The sequence below is a fragment of the Micromys minutus genome (genome assembly GCF_963924665.1).
Source record: "Micromys minutus genome assembly, chromosome: 14".
NCBI lineage: Eukaryota > Metazoa > Chordata > Mammalia > Rodentia > Muridae > Micromys > Micromys minutus.
In genome coordinates this window covers 54,282,639-54,309,338 of record NC_137983.1, presented here as the reverse complement: position 1 = coordinate 54,309,338, position 26,700 = coordinate 54,282,639, and the positions used below count along the sequence as shown (strand labels likewise).

The window sequence follows — 26,700 nt, the reverse complement described above, 5'->3', positions numbered from 1 at the left end:
TACCACACTAAAGGGCGTATCTGAGTATCTGAGAGACCAAGTGCCTTTAGATCCTGCCTCTGGCTTTTCTCTCTTCAACAAAATCCCTACTGACCAATTATTGGTTTTGCTGCATCTTCTAGTTAATTGTTTCCCAGATTTTACACATTTTTTTAGACCAGCAATCCTGAGAAGCAGGAAGGGTACATTTCCTATTTCTGTAAAACCTCTGTCACTCTTGAGGTAGTGTTTATCTCTAAAAGTTGTATTAAAACCCTAGGACCATTATGAACAGGTATTTAAGAAACTAATTCAGGGAGCCTTGAGTTTTTCTGGAATGACCAGGAATTATGGAAGACTATTAGTGCACCCCAAAATGGTTCTGGGGAACCACACCCGAGGTATTTCTCATTTATTTATTCCAGGCCATCCATGTCAGCTTGTGTTAAAAAAGACAAGAGAGCTTTGTATAAGAAACGTCATTCAGGGAGAGGGCTGTCCATCATACTCCCTCAGTGATAAAATAGCCCCCAACCAGAGTAACTTCAGGGTTTGCTTGGGTTCATGGTTCCTGTGGGATCTGGTCTACCTTGGTGAGGAACATGAGGGAGAGTGAGCAGGAAGTGAGGCTGATCTATAGTGTCTCACTGCACCATCTCAGTGGTTCACTTCCTCCAGCAATGTTCTGCCTCCTAAAGGGTCCTCACTCTTTCAAATGCCACCACCAGCTGGAAACCAGTTATCCGAGCATCGGAGACAGTGTAGGACACTTCACATTGGGACAGAGATTGGGATGTGCTAGCAAATTCTTATTCCGGGTTAAATGTGTTAAGTTTTGGTTACAGTACTTGTGTGCTCATGTATGTGTGTGTGTGTGTGTGTGTGTGTGTGTGTGTGTGAATGTGTCTTTGTCTGTATGTCTGTGTCTATATTTTTGTGTGTCTGTCTATGTCTGTGCCTATGTCTGTGTGTGTGTGTCTATATTTGTGTATATGTCTATCTATGTCTCTATATCTGAATGTGTCTGTGTTTGTCTGTGTATATATCTATGTATATGTGTGTGTTTCTGTGTGTCCATGTCTGTATGTCTGTGTCTATATTTTTATGTCAGTGTGTGTTTATGTCTCTGTGTGTATGTATGTCTGTCTGTATTTGTGTATGTGTATATTTGTGTCTGTATGTCTGAATGTGTCTCTTTGAATGTCTGTGTATAGATCTGTATGTGTTTCTGTTGTCTGTCTATGTGTGTGTGTCTGTGTCTATTTCTGAGTCTGTATCTCTGTGTGTATCTCTGTGTCTGTGTGTCTGTGCCTATATCTGTGCATGTGTCTGTGTGCCTGTGTCTGTATGTCTGTGTCTGTCTGGGTTTCTCCCTTTAGATCTGCCTACTGACCTAGGGTTGTGTTCTTTTATGAAGTTGTAAGAGGGTTTCTGGCACGTCAGCACTTACGTCAGAGAGTGAGCATCAAGCAGCAGGAGGTCGCATCCATCCAGAGCTTCTTACAGAACACAGAGGACATGGCGCTGGAAGCCTATGATGCCCTGGTTATTCAGAACGCTTCTGACATCGCCCGGGAACATGATCGGCTCCGGAAGGAGGTCCATGCTGCTTACCACAGGAACAGACAAGAGGAAGGAGCCAAGAGGTAAGGTCAATCTGTAACCTTAAATATCTTCAAGATGGGTCCTGGGAGCCAGGGGCTTCTGATAGCCCTTAACAGGAAGCACAGCTGAATGGAGAAAAGAGAACAGCTGGGAACAGATGTGTTAGTCAGACACCCTAGCAATCACAGGCTTGCTTTGCCTGGAAAACAATCTCCACCTGTAAGTTTAGTCATATAAAAATAGCATTGTTTCTTTAGCCTCCTTGATGTTACTTATGCCACACTCAAAGCTCCCAGCTAGCAAAATCGGCAAGCAAGACCTTTAACAGGCTTGTAAGGTGCAAGGTATATACAGCTGGCTAATAAAGTCTGGAAACCTGTCCAAAGAGTTCAGACACCTCTCTGAAAACATAAAAGTGGTGAATAAACCGGAACCCCTATGTATGAGGCGAGTGCTCAGGAGGACAGGACTAGGCTTCTTGTGCTGGCCTTCCTGACGAGGTAGCTGTCAGTTTTTGTAAAGAACTCGGGAACCTCTGGTTTTCTCTCTGAAAATGACTCTCCCTTGCCATCACTGCCTGTGTGGAATGATTTTGTTGCTGTTGTTAAGGGGAAATGGTTATGTGTCTTTGCTAATTAGCTTCTGATATCTTAGTGATTAAATACTGGCAAAAATTCTTTTGTAGTGAAAACTGTAATTAGGAATTACAGAGGAAAAAATCATTCACCAAGCAGCCCCACTTCATCCTCTGTGACTTCATGCTCTACTTGGGCAGCCAGCTCGCATGCTGCTGGGTTCCAGCCCTATAGATGCTCTGACACACACACACATATAATTATGAAACAGCAAGAAGGAACTCCTGGGGAAAGGAACTCACATGCACGTGGGAAGGCAGAAAGGAAGCTGTGAAAGCAGGACAGCTACTTGTTCTCAGTGGCTTCCCAAATCCTATTTATCATTTTCCCTGCTGGAACTAAACAGACATTCCAATCCCTCAGTTCGATTGTGGTTTTATTTGCCTGATGCAAAATTAAGTGAAGAAATGTTTGCCTGCTACGTGTTGATACCAGGGGCTTGCTCAGCACCAGGCAACTGTGCAGAGTCACAGGAAGAGTCATAATTCCAGACATAATTAGTAATCGGTGGTGAGACTAGATGAGGAGGGAGAGACAGGGGGAGGGAGACAGAGAGAGACAGAGATAGACAGAGACAGAGAGAGACAGAGACAGAGAGAAACAGAGAGACAGAGAGGGGGGGAAGCTGCCTCACAGTGAATTTCCCTTGCTCGGTGTGGCGTATGACTATCTTCTTGACAAGGGACTGGTGGTGAGCTCTGCATACTGGCTGCAACACTAACTCTCTATTAAGATGGATTTTCCAGAAATTATCATTCAGATTGAAGTTCTGCCTTTTTCATTTGCTTAAGAATCAGACTGTGAAAAATCCATTCTGGGGATGGCTGATGGGAGGCACGGAGCCCTTTAAGTAGCTAGAGCATTGCTGGGGGAATCCTGAAAGGAACCAGGAGGGACATCCTCAGTGCACCACACAGGCCTAGGCAGCAATCCCTGGCTGAGCAAGGTGCTAAGAACTGAACGCAGGTTTTCCAGCAAGGCCAGCTAGCAAGGCTCCTTGCCAAGAAACTCTCTTTGTGTTAGGGTAATGGGCTCATCACTGTCAACCTGAATGACACACCTGGGCCTCTGCTCTGGGGCTGTTTGTATTTCGTTTTCCCTTAAGAGCTGAAGACCAAGGAGGATGCCGGCATGTCCATTCCAACTCCATACCAGTATCCGTGGCAGGGGACAGCCTCTCCCAGGCTCTGGCTGGACCATCCACCCGGTCCCCCTCACTGCACTCTGTGTTCAGCATGGATGACAGCACTGGCCTCCCATCACCTCGGAAACAGCCTCCACCCAAGCCAAAGAGGGACCCCAACACCCGGCTGAGTGCCTCCTATGAGGCTGTGAGTGCCTGCCTTTCAGCCGCCAAGGGCACCACCAGTGAAGGTCAGTCAAGGGAGGAACAAGTGAATGCTGTTTTCCCAGCTCACTCCTGTGCTGGACTCTGGTCAGGGAGTGCTCATGGCACCACTGTGGCCCTAATGTGGTTTTTTAATAGAAATAAATCCGATTGTTGGCTTGCTGGCAGCTTTTTAATCATTAAATATAAATAATATTCAGACCCTTAAGTCTCTTAGGGGAAAGCTACCTAAGGTATGGGTTCCTTCACTCTGGGTCTCATGTCTGCCCTGAACTAACAGCCTCACTACCTCACCGTCTTACTGCCAAGACAGTTCTAAAAGTCGGTTGTTACTCCATATAAATAGTCACTAATTCATTTCAACAAGTAGAAAATATTTGCCAGGCTTTCCCGATTGTGATCTAATTAAAATCTAAGCCCACTTTGTTTTTTAATGTGGCGAGTGAGAGGACATGAAGAGGAATGTGTTCACAAAACTCAGTTTGTGTAACTTTCTGACCAGATGGCAAAGGGCTCTGTTCTGACGGGCCGAGAAACAGCCATGTGGGAAGGGGAAATGGTAACTACTCTCCGTCCACTCTCAAAAACCCATGTCCATTGAGTGCTCACTGACGGCTGGTTCGACACCCGGAAAGACAAAGCAAGTCCTTCTGATGGAACGGGCTCCCGACAGAGGTGCATAGACGAGATGTGTGGTGACCACCAAGTACCTAAGTGCATGTGTCCTTCCTGGGGATGCAGAGACCCTGCTCGTGGGGAGGGACAGGTCACAAACAAGTCAACCTGTGATGATCTTAGCCTGGAACCATTGCTGTGGAAAGAGAGGCGGCGGAGGTGTCGCCATGGTGTATGTGCAAGAAGATTCTAGCAAGCGGCTGGAACACAGTGTCTGCCTGTATGATGTGGAGCTGAGTGATTGCAGTGGCTAAGTGATTCCATGAAACAGAAATCTAGCAAAATGACAATCTCTGTTTAAAGAAAGACCCAGTATTCTGACCCCTGACAGACAACCAGAGCAGTGGCAGTATCTGAGATCCCTGGGAGACAGTCACACTCCTTAGAATCATACTTGCAACTTGATATGATTGGTTGGTATCCATGGGCTCTCAGGAAAAAAGGAGCAGTGTGTGGATGGGGAAAGGCAGAGGGGAGAGGTGACAGGGAGTACAGGAGGTTAAATACAAAAACTAAATTAATAATGATGATGATGATGATCATGGTGATCATGATAGAACATGATGGAGCTGAGAGGGGGAGAGAGAGAGAGAGAGAGAGAGAGAGAGAGAGAGAGAGAGAGAGAGAGAGAGAGGGGAGGTAAAAAAGAAGCAAAGAGGAGGGCTGGAGACACGTCTTGACAGTTAAGAGCACTGGTTAGTCTCTCAAGGACCCAGGTTTGGTTCCCAGAACTCACATGGCTGCCCACAATTATCTGTAACTCCATCCAATTCCAGGAGATATGATATCCTCTGACCTGTGCACACTGGACATGCATGTGGTTTATATACATACACACAGGCAAACACACATCTAAGTAAAAATCAATCTTTTTTTTTAAAATAAAGAATAAGATAAGGGGGCTGGAGAGATGTCTCAGCGGTTAAGAGCATTGACTGTTCTTCCAGAGGTCCTGAGTTCAGTTCCCAGCAACCACATGGTGGCTCACAACCATCTGTAATGAGATCTGACGCTTCTTCTGGTGTGAAGACACCTACAGCATACTCATATATATAAAATAAATAAATCTTAAAGAAAGAAAGAATAAGATGAGAAACGTTTCTATAGAAATTTTACCTCAAAAATAAAGGCTGCTGTTTCAACACACCAGTTGTATTTCCAAAACTCTGAGGAGGTGGTATAGGAGAAGCCCACATCTCCATGTGTGGGGTGGAAGGCCTCGTGCAAGATATGAGGGGCGGTGGAGGCCAGAGGGCCATGTTGAGGGTCTGCAATAGACGTCTCCTGGATCACAGAACACGGGGCCTGGCGGGAAGCAGGCTTGCTCTTCCTCTGGGCCTGTGAGAACCGGAGAAAGGGTGTGCTCAGAACTGTGAGGTGCTAGGCCACCGCTAGAAGGGAGGGAACCTCAGAGGGGGAGGGGAACAAGGAGAGAAGACGATTAAACTATGTGGGCAATGAAACAGAATGTAACACTGAGGGGAGTGGGATGGGGAAGAGGTGCTGGAAAGTCAAAGCAAGCCCAGACCCCCCAAGTCTGACTGAGACTGAGCACCACAATGCCTGTGAAGTTCAGCCCCACTTTTCTTTGCACCTAGCAGGCAGGCTCTGTCAGCTCCCTGCACAGGCCTCAGAGCGTCTGTCTTTCTGTCCTGTGAGGCTCAATCCAAGACCCCAAGTTCATCAGTATGCTAAGAGGACACTGTTCTGGTCCCTTGGGGCCAGAAGTCACATAGATAGTTAAAAAGGAAAATAGCGAGAAAGCATGAATGCAGAATGTGTGCCCGGTGCTGGAGGCAGAAAGAAGTGAACAAAAACAAAACCAGAGAGGCGCTGGGCCTAAGCAGAAACACCCAGGGAGAACTGGAAACCGGGGGCTCCTAAACCCACCCTATGGTCTCTGGGCTTCCTCTTACTGTCCTTAAAGTCTTGCATGGACCATGTCTTTTTATTTTATTTTATTTTATTTTATTTTGGTTGTGCTTGTAGGAATAAAGTCTTAGATAATACTAATGTGTCTGAACACAGAACACCAAAGGGAAGTTGTGTGTGCAGATGTGTCTCTCCTCCCAGAGCTTAGGGCCTGGTGACTGTGACTTCAGGCCACCTCAGGTGGGGTGGAGTCTCAGAACCTCTGAGATTAGAAATGCAGTGTGGCTTCTTCTGAGTTCTGTTAGACACCAAAACTTGGTCCAGTGTTCCACCCCGTGACCAGGGTTGTTTGGGGCTTCACGTTTCATTGGCATTTTTGAGTACTTGTGACTATTTTGTACATAAACTTGGAAACTAAAAAAAGGAAAACTCTCAAAATAAGTAAATTTTAATTGTCCTTACATCCGTACTTGCAAATAAGCCGATCATGTGCACACACCCCAAAATAGCCACAAGACCAAATTAGGCTTCAGTACTCTAACTGTGGCTTCCCTAATTTTAGCTTATGAAGAGTAAAGATTCCTAATCCCGGGCAACAGAGACTCCAGCCGTGCTCCCTGCAGAATCAGTGCCTTACTCCAGGCAAGGCACCTGCCGGAGCTCCACCTGCTGAAACACCAGCCACACTCTAAGGAGCGCTGTCTAGCTCCTATGAGCAATGAGCATTTCCCATGATTCATCACTTCTGAGCAGTTGAAAGAAAAGGGGGGGTGATGCTTACTGACATAAGAGGTCTTATTCCCAGTATTTCCCATCCTAACAACGGCCTGTGGCAAATCATCGTGGCCTTGTGCAGGTGGGGAAACTGAGTCAGGGAACAGGGTATGACATGCCCTTGTCATTCAGACACAAGCTTTGCTCCAGCCAGGGAGACTCCAGAACTCCATTGCTTGGCTGCCCCATCTAACAGGCTCCTCGTCCTGTCGTTCAATACAAAAGGCTTTACCTCTGAAGCAAGCCTGCAGGAAAGCTACATTCATTTTCCAGTGTTGCTTAGCAACCCACCCAAACAGTGATTTAAATAAGATGATGGCTGTTGCTCTGTCTCTCAGGTTCTGGGAGATGTGGATTGTCTGGTGGTTCACACTCAGGGTCCCACAAGAAGTCGGCTACAATGATCTACAATCAGGTCACCAGATCTGGTCTCTTGGTCATGTGACACCTCAGCATCCAAGCTGTTTCTCTAGCTGGTCTCAGGTTTTGCTTTGATGGCTTGGAGACTTCTAGGGTTAATGTGGAAAGCCTCTGCTCCAAAGTTCTCACCATAGAAGAGTAAAGGCAGATGGAAAAGAGCCACCTTATATGTACCACCCCCAGGAGCCATGAAGAATTGCTTCTGCCTCACCTAATTCACCAGGACAGTTCCAGCATCCTGTCCAGGTTTGGGAAAGGAAGTGCACATCCAATCACTTGATAGGGCTGAAGATAAACCTGTGGCAAATGTTTTGGAAAATCCAATCGGCTTCAGTCCACTCTGAACTAAGCAATTCATTCTCTACTCACAGAGTTACCTAGGTGACTAGAGTTACCTAGGTGACAATAAGGCCACCTCTCAAAGCTCCCAAAGCCTTCTTCCTGCATCCCCCAACATCTAAGGTTTAGGCTGAAGCTCCTTAAACAGTGAGCTTTCCTGTCTCCTTCAAGGCCATGTTCACTTGGGTAAGTGAGGTTCATTAGATTTGTGATATAAAGAGACATTCCACGTCTGCTAGGCTGACATGCTCTTGCCTGAAAGGGGACATGAAGTGACACTCAGAGTTTGTGCATGACATGTAGAACAACAGTCGGCTGGCATTGTGAGGACCTCTATGGGAATGGAGTCCTGCTCCCAACCATCTTCTTCCTAGGCTCTGAGGTTGATGCTCTAGGGTCTTAGGTGCTCCCTTTGAGTTACAGTTCTTCATCTTGACAGTGATGTAGCCGTAGGGCTAGTGTTCTCTCAGCCTTTCCCTCAGCCTGTTCCCTGCACACGAAATTCTAGGGGCCAGAGTGTCTTCTTCAGGCATGGCTGGTGCCACTTTTCAGGGCACATGGACAAAGTCCCTTTATACTTGTGTGAGCTGCCTGTCAATTCCTAACCCATCTCATTAGTCAGTAACCATATCTACAATTCTCCTGCATTGGGTTTTCTTCACTGTCTGAGGCAACACTTAGGCGGGTGGCCGTGCTTCTTTGGAGAGATCAGCGAGAAGCACAGGTCTTTCTGAAGTCTTAGTGGAGGGTGTTGTTGATGAGTGTGTGGTTCCAACTGCAAGAGCAGGCTTCATGGAGGTCCTTGTCCTTTCTCCATATTAGAATAATATGCCATCTTCAAAGCATACGGAGCAGTACTGATAGACTCGGAAATCAATAAAGCCCATTCCTTTGTGGTAATAAGTTCTTTGTCTCATCTCTCCTTTGTCACACTGGAAGGACTCTAGGAGCTGTGTTCCCTGACATAACAAATCCTTAGACACCAGCTAGAGATTTTCTCCTTGTCCTCTGACTCCAGCCTAAAGCCCTGTATGTAAAGCTTTGTATGGCTTCCTCTAGCTTCCACACCATATCTGCCCTGGCTCTTCTCAGAGCTTCCTCGGGGCCCTCAGGCTCTGGTTAAGGGGAGCTTCAGCCCTGACTTCCTACAGTGAGGCGACTCTCACCATCTGAGGCACAGGTTCCAGTATCTGCACTGTGTTTCTGGGATTATATAACAAACTTCCCAGAGGCAGTGACTTTGGATCCAAGGATGCTGGCAGCATTTCCTCATGGGTCTACAGTCTGACTGGTCACAATAAGATGTTATCTTTATGGTGTGATCATGGCTGTCTTTGAAGCTCAGGCCCTTAAAGGCATGGCTCATATATTTCCGGATTCGACAGCAAAGTCTTCAGATCTTCTGACTTCAGTCCCTCGCCTCCACAAGGTTTCTCCCTCACTGAAGCATCTTCTTCCTCTCCACTCGGTGTCTCTTTTCCTCTCTGAGGCCTCTTCACACATCCCATGGAGGAGTCTGCACTGCTCAGGTGAACTGGGGTTCACTCAGTAGGAAGCAGGATACGCTGCCATGGCTCAGCCTCAGAAGTCAGGATGTCCTCAATACTGCCCCGCCCGTTAGCATCTCTCTCTGAGGCAGCCAGAGATCCTCCCACTTGGAAGCCAGCTGGAGAAATGGTTTCCACTGTAGATCTGCTGCTGCAAGTGTCTGTGGAGGGATTCTGCTGTGGTGTTGATCTAACTGCCTTCCTAGGTAGTCTGGTGAAAGCTCAGGAGCTGCTGTGGGTTAGCCTCTAGGGAGTTGGGATGGTGCATATGCGTTAGGGAACTAGGAAGTCAGCACTTTCTATTTATAGTAGTTGTCTGCTTATAGGAGGTCTTGTAGGATACCATTGTACAAAAATGGCCATGAAGGTAGAGGATCAACCATACTTTCTGCAGTTTCCCTGATGCTGTGAGCACAGGTAGGAACACAGTGAAATGTACCCACTAGCTGTCTCTTGCCTCTGAAGGGATGGTCTTTCTATGCCATGTGTATCCATGCTGAGGCTGAGGATGGGCCAGTTATCTTGCAGTTATAGTCTAGACTCCTGCTCATATGCAAACATCCAGAACCAGCCAGACCCTGTCACTCTGGAGAGAAGGCACCTCCTCCTCATGCATCTGTTGGATTTCCTTTACTATGGGCCATGTTCCTCTGTGCATAGACTGTGTCTTTGGCACCAAGACCTACAGTTTCCCTTAGTGCTCTCAGGTGTCTAGATCCCCTCCAGACGGAAGGGACTCAAGCCACAAGTCTCTTCTGCTTAAAGGGCATAAGGGCTGGCAGAGGCAACCAAAGCGATGGGGGGGCAGGGTCACTCAACTCCATATATGCCTGGCTTTCCTGGGACACACCAGCTACTGACTCTTGTATCTCTGTCTTCTGCCTCAGCTCTGACACGGCCCAGACCCCACAGTGATGACTATAGCACGATGAAGAAGATTCCCCCTCGGAAGCCAAAGAGAAGTCCACACACGAAACTCAGTGGCTCTTATGAGGAGATCTGGGGACCTCGGCCTTCTGGCATAATGGGCCAGGTGGGCAGGCATCAGGCCCCAGGGACACTGAGTGTGCAGTGGGCCCGGCCTGACTCAGTGCCACAGTGCACAGCACAGCTGCCTCTGCGCCTGCCATTGCCACAGAGTGACTGTGATGATGATTCTGAACCCGTGTATATTGAGATGGTGGGGAACGCAGCCAGGGCAGGTGGATCTGAGACCGAGAGCCCTGACCAGGGCGAGTCTGTGTATGAGGAGATGAAGTATGTCCTGCCTGAGGAGGGCTGTGGCCCAGGGATGCTCACCTTCCTGCCTGCCTCACCTCCTCTGTTTTTAGAGACTCGAAAAGCCATCATCTTGGAGGCTGGCGAGGGGAACTGCCAGCCCCTGAAGGATACATGTGACATCCCCCCACCCTTCCCGAATCTGCTTCCCCATAGGCCACCACTCCTGGTCTTTCCCCCCACCCCAGTGACCTGCTCCCCAGCTTCTGATGAGTCTCCACTGACGCCCTTAGAGGTGAAGAAACTGCCAGTCTTAGAGACCAACCTCAAGTACCCGGTGCAGTCCGAAGGCTCCAGTCCCTTGTCACCACAGTACTCAAAAGCACAGAAGGGAGAAAATGACCAGCTGGCGTCTCCCGGCTTTCCTGGGTTTAATGGGCCCAGCAGAATCTCACCACCTGCCACACCACCACCACCCCCAGGGCCACCTCCTGCACCCTGCGGGCCACCTCCTGCACCCTGTGGACCACCTCCTGCACCCTGTGGGGCGGCCCCTGCACCCTGCGGACCACCTCCTGCACCCTGTGGGGCGGCCCCTGCACCCTGCAGGCCACCCACACACTTCGCCTTCCCACCAGCTTCTGTGTTGGTCACTGCAGCTAAAGCACTAACTAACTCTGACCTGCCCAGGACACAGCCAAAGCCCAGTTCAGCCCCAGTACCGGGTCCCTGCAGCTCCTTCGTCAAGGCTCCGTATTCACCTGGAAGGACAGCCAGAGGGGACCTCAGGAAGACCTCATCCACCTTCTCCCCACCGAGCCCTTACAGCCCACCCAACAGCAGGCCGCTGTCCAGCCCTCTGGATGAGCTGGCCAGCCTCTTCAACTCCGGGAAGAGTGTGCTGCGCAGGTCTGCAGTGGGACAAAGAATCAGGGAGGCGGAAGGTAAGCAGAAAGTCCATGGAATCCTGGTACATGTGCATAACCTAAGCCACACATCCCCTGTATTCAGAGACCATCCAGAGTGAGTGTTGATTGGAAACCTGGTCTCAAATGACAAGTAATAATAAGGCTGGAACACTTTCTGTGACTTCTGAATGGCACACACTGACATGACTTGACAAATTAGTGCTTGAGCATATAAACTAGAGCAAAATTGAAATGTACCTTCTCAGTTTTGTTGGTACTGTTGTTTTCCCATGAAACTTCCTGACAACTCGAACATAGTATCCTTTGCTGGTGTGATGTTGCTTCTTTGTGTAACGTAGTATCCTTTGCTCCTCTGATGTTGCCGATTTGTGTTCTTGCTATTATTCGTCATCCATCCCCAGTGTCCTTCTGTCCCATCATGCTGGCCCGCAGTATCTGAGGTTGTCGTTGGTCCAGTCACTCCTTTCTCCCTAACACCACTCAGCTGAGTGTGCCCCTGGGTGGTTGTCTGTTCTCTCACATAGCAACCCAAGGAAGAGCGAGGCTTGGTTCTGTTTTTGTTTTTTTCCGTCACCGCTCAGCTGAGAGAGAGTCGCAGTCTCTGGCCACTCGGCTGAGCTGGGGTTAGACTGCTGCAGCCTAGATGCAGCTGCCAGCCATGAGAAACACTCTGTGTTCTGCAAACAAGGAGGGAAGCCAACAGCAGTCCATGAGGATGTGGACAGTCTCTGATGTGGGCCCATCACATCTGCTTCAGCTGTGCTCAGTGTGCTGTGCCACAGAGAGAATGTATAGAAATCGAACTATCTTCTCAGTGTTCTATCTTTTGGAGAAGAAATGGAGCATCTTGCCATTCCAAGGAGAAGTCTATCTTCCAGAGCCCCATATCCCACTGAGGATGAAGGCACCCGGTACCCGAGCCACTGTAGACAGGAGGAATCTCCATCGGGGCGAGCACAGGAGCCAAGCACAGGAGTGGAACCCAGTTCTGTGCACATCAACTTCCTTCTTCGAGGTCCAATACATAAATATCCCAACTCCCTTGGTTTAATGCAAGCAGGACCTTTAATAATAAAATTAGGAAAAACTGAAAAGCAATATGATGAAAGTAGGCCGAAGCTTTGGACCACTGACAAGGAGATGAATTACCACTCCCCAGCCACGCCTCGGAGTGCCCAATTGTTTAACTAATGACTTCTTGATTCTAAGCTATTAGTAAAAGAAAGTACACCAGTAAGGAGCAGGAAAATGTTGTGATTCTACAAGTCATGTGTTATCCCAACAGCCAAGATGGACCCTAAAAGGAATAAAGTCAAGAAGTGCTATTTGATGCTAGAACTAAGAGTGTATCAGAGACCCATCAAACATGCATTTCTACAGGTCAGAACTGGGTCTATTCTTCTAGATCCCTTTTTGTCTCAAAGTAGTGACACCCATATAAGTCTAGAGAGAGCTTATCACTTAAAAACCTCACAGAGGTGGCTGGGAAGTGTCTCAAGAGTTAAGGGTGCTTGGTGCCCTTCCAGCGTGTATGAGTTCTGCGCCAGCTCCCACATCAGGAAGTTCACGGCCTCCTGGGATGCCAGCTCCATGGCGTCAGAGTCTCTTGTAGCATCTACAGGCACAGATGCACACACAGACACGAGGATTAAATAATAAAACAAATCTTTAAGAAACGAAGAGAAGCCACAAGGCTGCAGAGCAGGTGAGGGGCGTCAGGGGGCCTCTAGGCATGGCCTGTACGTCTGTCCCGCTCCCAGGTAATACCAGCCAGCACTGGGACTGGGAAAACTATAGCGTTCTTGTATCCTTTCAGTTTTCACAAAATGCGTCCTAATCTGAAATAAGAGAAGCTGCTTTGAACCATTTATGATCAGTGCTGTAATCACACCAGACATCTTAGTGATGTGAGCCTCAGCTGTTCCCACGGAGATGCAGGAGTTCCCGGTGCACAGTTGAGGGAATTCTCTCTGGCCTGTGAGGGAAGTGGGTTCATACGCCTGTGTGACGTGCCCTCATGGGATAGAGCGGGGTGATCTCTGAGAGTGTGAAAGGGTTATGTTAAGATATGGGAGAGAGGGATTTAATGCCCCTGCCGTGTGCTGGAGCGGCTTACACGATTATTAAGGCTTACAGGGTTTCATCCTCAGAAGAGTAAATCCACTTTCTACTGAAGGATCCCCAGACTGCGTTCATAGTGAACCATAGCTCAGATGCTCAACTGTCTTCTCTCGAATCTTTGAGAGACATTTTATACCTAAAGTCATCTAGCGTGTGACTAATACGCCCTCCTGGAAGGTTTCAGCAGTGGCTCCCCTCAGTGCCTGGCCGAGAAGTGTGGAGACTGGTGTGCGTGCTTTGCAGAGTGGCTCACGGTGTTTTTGGTTTTGTTTTTTGGGTTTGTTTTTCCTGCTTTTTGGTATGGTGACTTGGAGGACACTAAGCTGTCAGTGAATTCCCTGTTGCAGATATTTTGAACACAGATGTGTTATGCAATCATAAGAAAGAAACTGTGTACAGGAAGGAGTAAGATAGGTTCACTGGTGTATGACTCTATCTCAGGACTCTTTTGGAGACTTCTTCGTAGGGTTTCATGAGTAAGTGTTTTGTAAAATAGCTTACTTTCTGCTTGCTTTTTGAGACAGGGTCTCAAAATGTAGCCTAAGCTGACCTCTAACTTACGGCAATACTCCTGCCGTGGCTTCCAGAGTGGTAGGCTTTGGATTTTTCTTGTGAGATAAAGAATCGTGCAAATTCTAATAGTACAAAACACAGAGTTGGAAAGGGGGGTCACATAGACCTGACTGGAAAGCTTAGTAATGCTGGGCTAACAGCAGTGGGGGCTTCATGCACCATTTTAACAGCCCTGCTGCTCCCACACTCTATCCTGAGGTACCTGCTACAAATATGCCCATATTACAGGTGGGAAAACCAAGGCTGGGGAAACTAGAAGCTTGCTCAACGTTTCTCTGCTTATGGAAGGCAAAGCCTGAGAAGGCAGTGGGTCTGTCTAGAATAGCTCCTTCCATAATTCTTTGCTTGATGCTACCTGAGGAAAGATCAGGGTTGGAGGGGTTAAATACACATTTTATTGCTGCAGTGTGACAGTAACAGTCACAGAGTTTGGGAGAGAAAACTCAAGAATGTTGAACAGGTACTTTTTGGATTACACGTAAACAGTCCTATAGAATTCTAGAAACAGAACATTTGGTCATTGAGGTAAAAAATGACCAGATAATTATTTGCCTTTGCCCTCCCTGTAAGAGCTATAGTTCCAGCGAACTACACATGCTTTTTCTTCTGATGGTCTGAGGATCACCACGCTATTTCTAGTTGCTTCCTTTGAAGATGTGAGGCCCGCCCTGTTCAAATGGTGAAGGCTTGGCCAGACACTAGGAGGCGCCATTGCTCTGAGTGGGGGGTCAGGCCTGGCATGTTTATCTTTAGAGCAGCCATCCTGAAAGTCAGAGCTCACTCTTCCTCCAGTGGACAGGACCAGGAAGATGGGGTGTCCATGAAAACATGGGGCGTTGTAGGAGTTTGGGGAAGAAAGTAGGAAGAGGCCAGGGTTAATGAGAGTTTGATTCAAGTTATTCCTTTAAAACAAAACAAAATAAACATCCATCTCATTTCTTCTCTGACTTCACAAATCCAGGGTGTACAAGATATAAGTAAACAAGTCCTTGGAAATGATTACACAGAAGACTACTACACAGTATGTCTGCCATACTGTGGGTGGGTTGAACCTTTATCTTATGGAAGCGCTAACTTCTGCAGAGCAACCGAGAGACACACAGAGGCTTACATATAGATGTTTCCTAGATCCATCCCCTCGTTGTGCTTTCACGTAAGGCTGGCTTAATCCAGGTGGAAATTACTGTACATTTCAAGCAGTCTACTCTATTATGTAAGCATTTCAGATAAAGTATAGTTTGAGTTTGGAAGTCTGTATTTTATAAATGAAATCATACAGAATTTTTTTTATTTCCAAATATTGTTATAGAAGGGCTTTAAAGCTAACCTGTGGAAGACTTTGAATATACCGAAGGGAATAGGTTACAGAGAGTACTCTGTGGTCTGGGATTTTTCTCTTTTCTGCCCACGCCAGTTCCCATCACTGGGTGAACTGGAAGTACATGCTGGGAGCAAATCTTTGATTTATAAATAGCCCATGTATATGTTCTTCAAGGGGGAAGGTACATTCTCAAGTGCCTTTACCTCAGACAGAGCAGTCACTGCACCCCGTGTACACCTGTGAGGGTGTCCTCTACCCACAGCAGAGCTGATTCCCAGGCCCACCGTTCAGTGAGCACAGCAGTGGTCTAGGCTTGCATGCCACCAAAAAAATGCCAACAAGATCCCCATTCACTTTTGGTGACACTTCCTGAAGTAAGACAGGTGGTATACACCACCATTGTGCTTTAGGGGAAAATCTGTATTCCTGAATGTTACATCCAGACATTGCTAAATATGAAGGACTGGGGTTCAGAAAGAATTTCCGTCTTGTCTCGGAAAACAAAGGCCGAAGCTGCATCTTGAGTCAAAATTCTATGAAGCATTGGTGCCTCTGTGCCAGGCGCAGCACAAGTACCTGGGTGTTGCCTAGCAATGAGGAGCAAGATGCACCTGCTTCCTGACTTACTAGCAGGGATTGGCAGCTCCTCAAGCTCCCTGTTTGCAAATGCCTACTCTCTGGATGATTGTGTTTGAAGCAGAAATCCCAACATTACTGTTGTTTAATCTCTGACCCATTCAGATGAGATGGCACCACAAGAAATTAGTCTGCCTAGTGCAAATCTTGACCTCAAATAACAGGAGGCAACCCTCCCCACTCCCCCCACCTCTCCCCCCACCCCAGGTTCTTGCCCATGTATATATCTTGTGCTGTCTTGTCCATGGGTGCTTTCTTTTCCTTCTGCCCCCAGATACCGCCCTATGCGGTGATATACTTAGAGTGTGCATGCCCCTGAGTGCACACTGTAGTTAGCTCTAAGGCTCCTGAATATTATCAAAGCTGTAGCCAGCATACAGTTCACTGCTGTGTGAATCGAATCTCCTCCATCCACTGCAGCTATCCACAGACTCCCCTAACACAGAAGTTTCCCTCTTAGGCTCAGAAAGCATCCCCTTGTATTCTGGAACCATCTTGCATTAACATTAAGTTTCCTTCAGTGTCCAAACAAGAAGTCTTTTGGAGAAATGAGATAGGCATCCTCAGAGAAGGCCCAGTCACCACTCATAATAATGTCCTGAGAGGAACTGGGCAAAGGTTCTTCTCTTGGCAGACCTGTGGCTGTCCCCAAATCCACAGGCTCTGGTGTAGCGTGTCTCTGACAAGGAGTTCTTTACTAACTTCTTGAATTCTCGAATCAAGCAAGGGTATTCATGCTTGGGAGAGGTGGCTGTGAGTTTGAATTATTTTAATTCTCCGATGTCTGGAAAACTCAGACTTTAGCCTGTTACAGTAAGAAATGTTCTTTGGCTTTTTATAAATTTATCAGTAGCCAAATTTACCCATGTAAAGGGCAGAGCTCTTTGTCCTCTATAATATTTAGAAAGACTTTTTTAATGCCTAGATGCTGGTTATAGTTTGACATTTATCTCACAAATTACCATAGTTTCCCTCTCCAAATACCCAAGAATTTGTATGAGCAAATTGTACAGCCAGGCTTGTGTAGACTTGCAGAATGAATTCCATTACCCAGTAACTCAGTGTAAGAACAGGGCTTGCTACTGGAAATCCAAAACAATAAATGACTAAATCTCCTCTTGCCTCTGCCTTCTCCCAGGCTGTGTGGGAGTCCCACTTCAGTGAGAGAAAGTGCAGGAGAGGAGTAACCCTCAAGTGTGAGGTGGACCCATGGCTGAGTTCTAAGTGTCTCCATAACCCCTATGTACCTTGTTGGGGGGGGGGGGACTGAAATGTCATCTGGTTGTCACACAATAGCAGTACCCTGGGAGAGATGATGGCAGAAAGTGCCCCCAAAGTACATTTGCAGTCAGGATTCGGAGCAGGTGTTGTCCCTGTGACTTTTGGGACAGACAAGAAGAAAGGAAGGAAGGGATGATGGTGGCCGGATTTTTCTTGATGCAGAGGGGTTACCCAGAATTGCCATAGAAAACACATGGTGTGAGGTGTGTAAGCTCAGGAACCCTGGCCCTTTCTGAGCATAGCTTTGGATACAAGGAAAGAGAAGGCAGGTTTCACTGGTCAAGCCCAGAGTGATGTCTCTCTAGAAGCTACTTTTCAGCTTCCTGAAAAGGCTCTGATGCTTCCATGCCTCCCCTCTATCCCTCAGAAATTAGCACGGCCATTCGAATCCCTCCCACAACCAAGCACAAATCTCCACAGGAGGAAAATCCGTATGGTGGTGGCTCCCTGTAAGGGCAGACCGTCACATAGTGGGAGCACCCAAGTATACTGTGTGGCCTATGACTGTATTTGTCCATAAGCACAGCTGCTGAGGTTTACCTGCAGCTCTCTCCTTGGCCAGGGTGTTGACTCCTCTTCCTGATGCAGAGATGCAGGTGTCACCTCACTGTCTACTGAGGAGAAAGCTGAGGCTTTCAAGATTGAGAGATTTTCCCCATAATCACAAAATCTACCATCTTAAAGTCAGGAGTCAAACATACCCCCCAAACCCTATGATACTATTTTCAGACTCTGCAAACAATTAACATTAAAATGGTGATTCCAAGACCCTGCCTGAGAAAGTCATTTCCTTCTGAGGTTAAACACAGACTCATTATCAGGAGCAGATGCAGTAAACAGCAGATAAAACCTATACCTTATTGTCAGCATTCCCGAGAACACCAGGAGCAGGTTCGTGGCTGGGAGAATGTTCTAGAATGCTGCTCCTCTTCTGTCTTAGGGTTTCACTTCTGTGAACAGACACCATGACCAAGGCAAGTCTTATAAGGACAACATTTAATTAGAACTGGCTTACAGATTCAGAGGTTCAGTCCATTATCCTCAAGGCAGGAACATGGCAACATCCAGGCAGGCATGGTGCAGGAAGAGCCAAGAGTTCTGTATCTTTATCTGAAGGCTGCTAGCAGAATACTAGCTCCTAGGCAGCTAGGACTAGGGTATTAAAGCCCACACCCACAGTGACACACCTACTCCAACAAGTCCACACCTCCCAATAGTGCCAGTCCCTCCGCCCAGAACATACAAACCACCACATCTTCCCTGTACAACCCAAAGTCCATTATGCTGCAGTAGGACCCTACACAGAAGATGAGGCTAGGGCTGTTCACCATATTCCAAGATAGTCTTACTCCCTCTGTTTCTTTATCTTGGACTTCCTTCCATACTCTGCAGACTTTTATGGCTTGATAGAGAAGTGTTGACATTGGATGGACCCGTGGTGGGTAATTTGGATTGCTCATTTGAACAGATTAAGGAACACCCAGGGCATTATGGAGGTGTGCATCTGGGGAGCGCCTATAAGGGCATTTCCAGAGAGGATTGACCGAGGGGATAAGCTTCCCTGAATGTGAGCAGCACCATCCCAAGGGGGCTGGGCTTTTGGACTCAGAAAAAGGAGAAAGAAGCTGAAAGTCAGCATTCCCCTCTCTCAGCTTCCTGACTGACAGAGACATAAGAAAGCATCCTACTGCCTTGACAGACAGGAACTGCCCTGGCCGCTGTGCCTTCTCTGCTTTGATGGGCTATGTCCCCTGAACTTCGAAGTCAACATAAACCGTTCATCCTTCTTCAGTGGCTTCTTGCCAGATATTTGGTCACAATAAAGAAAGAAAACCAACACAGTGTCTGAGTTCTCATCACTAAAAGCAAAGCATTTTGAAGCTCTATCATGGCATGCCCACCAAGAATCTTGCATAGAAAACAAATTGACTCCAGGTAGGAATGAGGGCATTGGAGGCCATTTCACAAGAAGATGTCAGACATCTATTCAGGACCCCAGCATTTAAATGAGCAATGAACCAGCCCACAGCATGTGCTGGGAAGTATGGCTAAGACCATGTAGATTGAGAGACAGTGACCTTCAGTAGCTACCTGGTCAGCACAGGAGAAAGATAGCCCCATTGCTCCCATAACATCTGTAGTCAGCAAAGTGAGGAATGACTAGACCAAGAGCTAACCTCACACGCGTATTTGGCTCTCATGCTGGTCATTTGTAAGAAAATGTTAAAGCCACCCCATTCCTAATGGCGTCTCTTCCAGTTGCTCTTGCTTCTTCATGATTCTGTGATCCCTTGGAACAAAACCAAGCAGAAGGCTACACAGTTAAGCATTTAGTTCAGTGTGTCTTAAAACAACAACAACAACTTAGCTTTGAATTGTATGAGTTATCTAGAGAAACTGCCTTCTCATCTCCTCTGTGAACTCACAGTAGCTAGCGTGTCAGTCACACCAGGGCTGTGCACATGGCATAAGTAGGGCATTGTTTTTTTTAAACGAGCCAAATGCAGCCAAGAAGCCATTAGGCATGGAATGCACTGTCAGCAGAAGAGTCTGGTACCTAAAACTATGGAAATGACACAGTAGCTTCAGAGATGGGCTGCCTTTTATAACTAGGAAAAAAAAATACTGTCAACTGTTAAACAAGCAGCTATCCTGTATGGTGTGCCTCTGCTCTGGATTACAAATTAAAGTGCCACTGGAGGCTCACAGGAGAAGTCTAGTCTTCCATTTTGCAAGCCACTCAGCAATTCTTAGGCAAGAGAAAGAAGCCACCTCCATCTTCCCCCACTTTCCCACACCTGCCTACACTGTACCGATACATCCCACCCAATGATCGGAACTTCACTATTGTCTTAGTCAGGGTTTCTATTCATGCACAAATCATCATGACCAAGAAGCAAGTTGGGGAGGAAAGGGTTTATTCGGCTTACACTTCCACATTGCTGTTCATCACCAGAGGAAGTCAGGACTGGAACCCAAGCAGGTCAGGAAGCAGGAGCCGATGCAGAGGCCATGGACTGATGCTGCTTGCTGGGTTGCTTCTTTATAGAACCCAAACAGGGATGGCACCACCCACAATGGGCTAGGCCCTCCTGCCTTGATCACTAGTTGAGAAAATGCCTTACAGCTGGATCTCATGGAGGCATTTCCTCAGCTGAGGCTCCTTTCTCTGTGATAACTCCAGCTTGTATCAAGTTGACTCAAAACCAGCTAGTACAATTGACCCCTTGTCAACTTGACATACAAACAACACTATAAAGCCTCCACCCTTACTTTATTGTTCATCCCCAAGATCTAAATAACCTTAAGAGTCCCACAGTCTTTACAAATTCTTACATATTAAAATTTCAGTCCTTTTTAAATATCTAATCTTTTAAAATTCAAAGTCTTCTTTCAATTCAAAGTCTCTTAACTGTGGACTCCACCTTTTCCTTCAAGAGGGAAAAATATCAGGGCACAGTCACAATCAAAAGAAAAATCAAACTCTCAATGTCTGGGATCCACTTTGGGCTCCTCCAAGGGCTTGAGTCACTTCTTCAGCTCTGCTCTCTGTAGCACACACCTTGACTTCTAAGGCTCCAGCTGCCTGTTCTTTACTGCCACTGCTGCTTTTGATGGTCATCTCATGGTACTGGCATCTCTAAAATACTACTGTCAGTCCTGGGGCACTAATTGCAACTGAGGCTGCACCTTCTTCAATGGCCTTCCATGGCCTCTCACAGTACTGAGCCTCAACTGCTCTCCATGACCCTTTCATTCCTTCAAACCCAGTACCACCCGGGTGACTCTTACACATTACCAAGTCCAGCCACAGCATGAGATACAACCTTGGCTATCTCTGGGACACAGCTTCTTTGTGCTCTCAGGAAACACTTCCCAGAAGATTTCACCTTAGTGATGCTGGTCTCTTCTTAATCACCATTAATTTCTTAGGTCCAGTTGACCAGCATCAATAGTCCCAGTAATGCAAAGGTTTTGCTTTAGTCATTCTGGTATCTTGTTAATCACATCTGATCCTTCAGTCCCAGCTAACCAAAACCACAGAATCTTCACAACCAAAACAGCAACAGCCCTGAGAAGAGTCTTTTATCTTCCCTCTGAAATTTCACAAGCCAGGCCTCCATCTTCTGCACTGTTCTCAACATTATCTTCCAAGTTTCTATAAAACATCCCACAGAGCTCTTAACATCCCAGTGGCTCTTCTAGCTCAAAAGTTCCAAAGTCCTTCCACAGTCCTCCCAAAATCATGGTCAGGTTGTCACAGGAATACCCCAACATGCTGTTACCAATTTGTCTCAGTCAGGGTTTCTATTCCTAGAAAACATCATGACAAAGAGGCAAGTTGGGGAGGAAAGGGTTTATTCAGCTTACACTTCCACATTGCTGTTCATCAAGTTAGGACTAGAACCCAAGCAGGTCAGGAAGCAGGAGCTGATGCAGAGGCCATGGAGGGATGTCACTTACTGGCTTGCTTCTCCTGGCTTGCTCAGCTGCTTTCTTATAGAACCCAGGTCTACCAGCCCAGGGATGGCACCACCCACAATGGACTGCCCTCCCCCCCGCCTTGATCACTAGTTGAGAAAATGCCTTCCAGCTGGATCTCATGGAGGCATTTCCTCAAGGGAGGCTCCTTTCTCTGAGATAACTCCAGCTTGTGTCGAGTTCACACAGAACCAGCCAGGACAACTGTCCATGCATAGCTCACTGTCTGGTGTTTCATGCCTTCTGTGAAGAAATGGTCAGAGGTGATGTGCAGGAGACAATGCCACCACAAACAAAGCCTGGGAGACGGCTTAGCAGTCACAGTGCTTGCTGAGAAAGTTGTGAGGATGTCAACTTGACACAAACTAGAGTCATCTGAAAAGAAGGGTCCTCGGTTAAGAAAATACTTCTATAAGATCTGGCTGTAGAGCATTTTCTTAGTGACTGATGGGGGTTGGGAGCAGCTCAATTTGGTGCCATCCCTGGGTTGGTGGTCCTGGGTTCCATAAGAAAGCAGGCAGGGCAAGCCAGTCAGCAGTGCTCCTCCATGGCCTCTGCATCAGCTCCTGTCCTGTTTGAGCCCCTTTGATGATGCAGTGACATGAAATCATAAACCAAATGCATTCTTCCCCACCTGCCTTCTAGCAATGGTGCCTCATGACATCACTAAAAACCCTAATTCAGACAGAGGATAGGGTCCTAGTAACTCAAATACATCCCTAACAGGGATGGTAGCCCACCTGTACCTTGAACCTCTGAAGTCAGGAATGGGAAACACTAGATGCAGCAAGATTGCCCAGCAATACTTGAGCTCTGGGGTTGACTAAGAAACCCTGTGACAGTGAACATATTGGAAGAATGATCAAGGGTGAGTCCCAGCATCAATGTAGGGCCTCCAAACACAGGAACACATGCATGCAAACGTGAATGCACACACACACACACACACACACACACCATACACATATACACACACCATATATATATACACACAAACACATGTACACACACATGCATGCCAACACACAGAGACACATGCATACGCACATACACTCGCACACGCACACACTCACATGCACCCACAAAGAGAAAAGAACCAAAAAGCGCTTTACCTACATGAGGACTGAAGCTAAGTTCTCACTGTGGTAAAAACACTGGGAGGCAAGACTGATTTATAATTGCTTACCATTGTAATTCCCTCCCCATGCCTGAGTGTAATCACTTCTACAATCAGCCTAGAAAATTCCACATAGTCTCAGAGCCGACCACACCCACTATGACATTGTCCAGGGCCTCCCTCACTCCTGGAGCAAACCACTCTTACCTCCCTTCACTCTGCTAAATTGCCTTGGGCTGTAGCTGTGGAATCCTGGTTTCTCTTTGAGATCTGCAGATTTCTTGTTTAAACCCTGTATTCTGTTAGTTTGTGAACATGGTAAGAGGCCACAGGCCAACAGGATTCTCTTTCCTCCAACCCTGCTTAAACCCAGCCAGGACGTGAGGCCAGCCAGCAGGGTCCATTGATTCACAACATGGCACAAACTGTACATTGAGATCTGCAAACTCAAGCCTTGCCCAAAGTCCCATAAAAACAAACAAACAAACCAAAAAACCCACCAAAAGAACCTTTTCATATTCCAAACATGGCTTGGGTTCAGCCATAGTCCTCCAGGGACACATGGGAGTGTTTCAAAGGACAGCGTGCACATTGATTTTTACCTTTCCCCCTGTATGTGGAAAGAAAAGAGTGAGAACAAACCTTGGCTGGGTGGAAGGTGGAAGTCACTCTACAGATGTCATTGCTGTAACAAAGCCTGTGTCAAGAAGCAACTTAAGGGCGGAGGGTTTGTCTTGGCTCTGGTGTTGTGAGTTGTGGCTCATAGCTGTGCATTAGATGTGTGAGGCTGCCCTGTGGCTTGTTGGGGGCTAAAAGAGCACAGACTGGGGCCAAAAGTGGAACATGTCTGTAACCCTCAGAACCCAACTCCCATTACCCCACTTCACCCAGCAAGGCCCGGTCTCCATCTCTCCCTCTCTAGCTACACCTCCACTTGAGAGCTGGTGTTCAAACACTCATGCCTGTGGAGACAGAAGCCAGTGTCCTTGCAGGCTTACATATGCATGGCCCAATAACTTCCCCAGCTCTAGTTTTCAGACCTCATCTCCTGCCACACAGCTTAAGCCTGGGTCTAATGGAGACATGGGACATACACAGGAGTCACCTGACTGAGAGTGGCCCTCAGTAGCCAATGCCCGGTAGTAGTTGCAATCGGAGGAAACTGCATCTTCCACAGTTTTCTTTGAGGATTTGCTCTGTCCTCAGCATTTAGCCACCTCTGTGTGTATCTAGTAATCTAGTCCCTCACATCTGTAATAGATAAATGACCCCAGTCCTCAGAGACATGTCACCCACAGTTACTGATCCACAGAGACTCCAGCTCAGTCTCTGACCCCAGCTCGCTGTTCCCTTGCCCATCCTTGCCACACCCGCATGCACCATGTGACCTCAGCACTAACAGAGATCTGTCCAGGTCCCTTATGTGTGGCACCAGAACAGAAAGATCCAGTTAGTAGAATTAATGTCATTGCCTTGGTGAGGAGTCTCTGCTTTTCTCGCCCCCAGGTTGAAGTTGTTACTCTAATTTAGGGGGGGGGGGGTACAAGGGGAAAGGCTTTGGGCTTGTGCATGGTGTTGGGAAATCTTCAAACTGTCTGCTTCATTGTGGTCATTAGAAAGCCGGTCTGACCCATCTGGGAATCTGAGTGTATTTCTATGTTTGTGTGACTTAAAACATCTTAGGAGCCTTCAGTGACAACTTTGGAGAACACGTTTCATGGAACAGATAATGAAATTATTCTTTGACATGGCCTCAAGACACGTAGCTCCTTCCGGGACTTAAAAACAAAAAAAAAAAAAAAAAATCACAGGTTAACTTCAGGCAAAATAATAATGAAAGGTTAAACTAGCTATCATACGCAATGTTGCTGTTTGCCTTAAGATTTTAAATAGAATTAGAGAAATTGTGAAGAGAGACAAGCTTGATTTGTTCATTCAAAATACAGTGTGGGTCTCTTTGGTTCCAAAGCACAGATTTAATTTTGGTTTGGTTCTCTCTCTCTCTCTCTCTCTCTCTCTCTCTCTCTCTCTCTCTCTCTCTCTCTCTCTCACTGTGTGTGTGTGTGTGTGTGTGTGTGTGTGTGTGTGTAGGTGGGGGTGTATGCACATGTGTGGATGCATGTATGTGGTACATGCATTCGTACCCTAGTGTATGGGGATATATGTATTCATGTATGCCAGAGATCAACACCAAGTATTTCTCTACTGCTCACCACCATAGTTCTGTGTTTTGAGCCACGGTCTCACACTTGAGCTCATTCACAGACAGACAGATTGGCCAGTGAATCCCCACCTTTGGTGCATCTCGGTCTCTGAGCTCTGGGCCCACGCTGCCACACCTCTGTACTCCGGTTCTGAAGATTTGAATTTGGATGCTTGCATCCATACTTTACCCACTGGCTCACCTCCCCAAGCCCAGGTGCAAAAGAAAAGGCGGGTTTTCCTTGTAAAGAGGGATGCCCAAGACAACCATGTCCCATGGGGATGGCATAGGTGTTTTACAGAAGGCGCTCGGCCTGGCCTTCAGGCTAGTGAAATTCCCACCCAGAGAGTTCTCATCCCTTTCCCTTTGAAGTGTTTATCCAGACCCACTGGAATGATTCACCAGTTCACACACAATTATGCCATTTTGATCCTGCTACAGCAGTGGGAATAACAGATCCTGGAGGGGCAAGAGAGGAACAGATAGGGAGAGAGGACGCCTGCCCTCTGACTGGAAGCCAGAGAGGAACTGAGAGTGGGAGGATTTATAAGGAGTGTGAAACCGATTTTCAGAGTCAGCACCCGGCTCCACGGAATGGACAAACTTGCTTGTTTTCCTATGGTGTAGCCTCAAACTCGCAGAGATCCACCTGCTTCTGCCTCCAGTGCTGAGATTAAAGGTGTGCACCCATGCCAAACTAGCTTCCATTTGCTTTCTAAATCCAGTTACTTATGGACAAAAAACAGGTTATATAGTTTTCTGAATTCCAGAGTACTTACATTTACCTTATGATGTAAACCTGAAATCCGTGTATGTTACGTGCACCTTGCACACATATGGAGAGGGTGGTTTTCCATTAATTTATTCACTTACTCGCTTACATCCTAGCATCAACCCCTCCTCTCCCAGTCTCCCCCTCTCACAGTTATCTCTCCCCACTCCCCTTCTCTTCTTCTCTGAGAAGGAGGAGCCCCTCCCAAGTGTCACCCCACAGACCCAGGACTGGGTACATCCTATCCCACTGAGGCCAGACAAGGCAGCCCAGTTAGAAGAAGACTCGATAGGCAGGCAACAGAGTTGGTGACAACCCTCACTCCAGTTGTTGGGAGACTTGTATAAAGACCAAGCTGTAAATCTGCGATGTATGTGTGGGGAGCCTAGATCCACCCTGTGCTCACACTTTGGTTCAGCTGACTCTGTTAGTCTTCACGTGGAGTCCCTGTCCTCTCTGGATTGTTCAGTCCTTCCCCTAACTCTTCCACAAGAATCCTTGAACTCCATCTAATGTCTGGCTTTGGTTCTTTGCATCTGTTCCCGCTGGCTGCTGTGTGGAGCCTCTCGGGGGACAATTACAAAGAAGGCAGTTTTATATGGCATTTTATACCATTGTTTATGCCGTTGGATTCATGCTATGTAATTTTTTCACTTTGGATATATCGACACCCAGAAAACCTGGGGCTCACAGCATTTCTGGTTTGGGAGGTTCAGATGTATATTATTCCTCTTGGGCTTCTCCCCCCCCCCCACAGTTGACTCCCTGAAGTGCCTCATGGCAAGGGAAACCTCAGCAGCAACTGGCCATTTGGTGATGGTCCCCTGCAGTAGCTCTGGACGAAATGTGAGCT

At 47.2% G+C, this 26,700-nt stretch overlaps 1 protein-coding gene across 1 annotated transcript in view; it reads left to right on the top strand.

Annotated features, from left to right (window-relative positions):
* MYO16 (myosin XVI) overlaps positions 1 to 26,700 on the top strand; it is a gene marked incomplete at both ends in the record, with an annotated part of 347,769 nt that overhangs the window by 279,988 nt on the left and 41,081 nt on the right. The window contains 3 exons of the mRNA XM_080928526.1: positions 1,397 to 1,625; positions 3,325 to 3,593; positions 10,082 to 11,356. Coding sequence (XP_080784652.1) covers positions 1,397 to 1,625; positions 3,325 to 3,593; positions 10,082 to 11,356 — 1,773 coding nt within the window. The remainder of the gene's footprint in view (positions 1 to 1,396; positions 1,626 to 3,324; positions 3,594 to 10,081; positions 11,357 to 26,700) is intronic.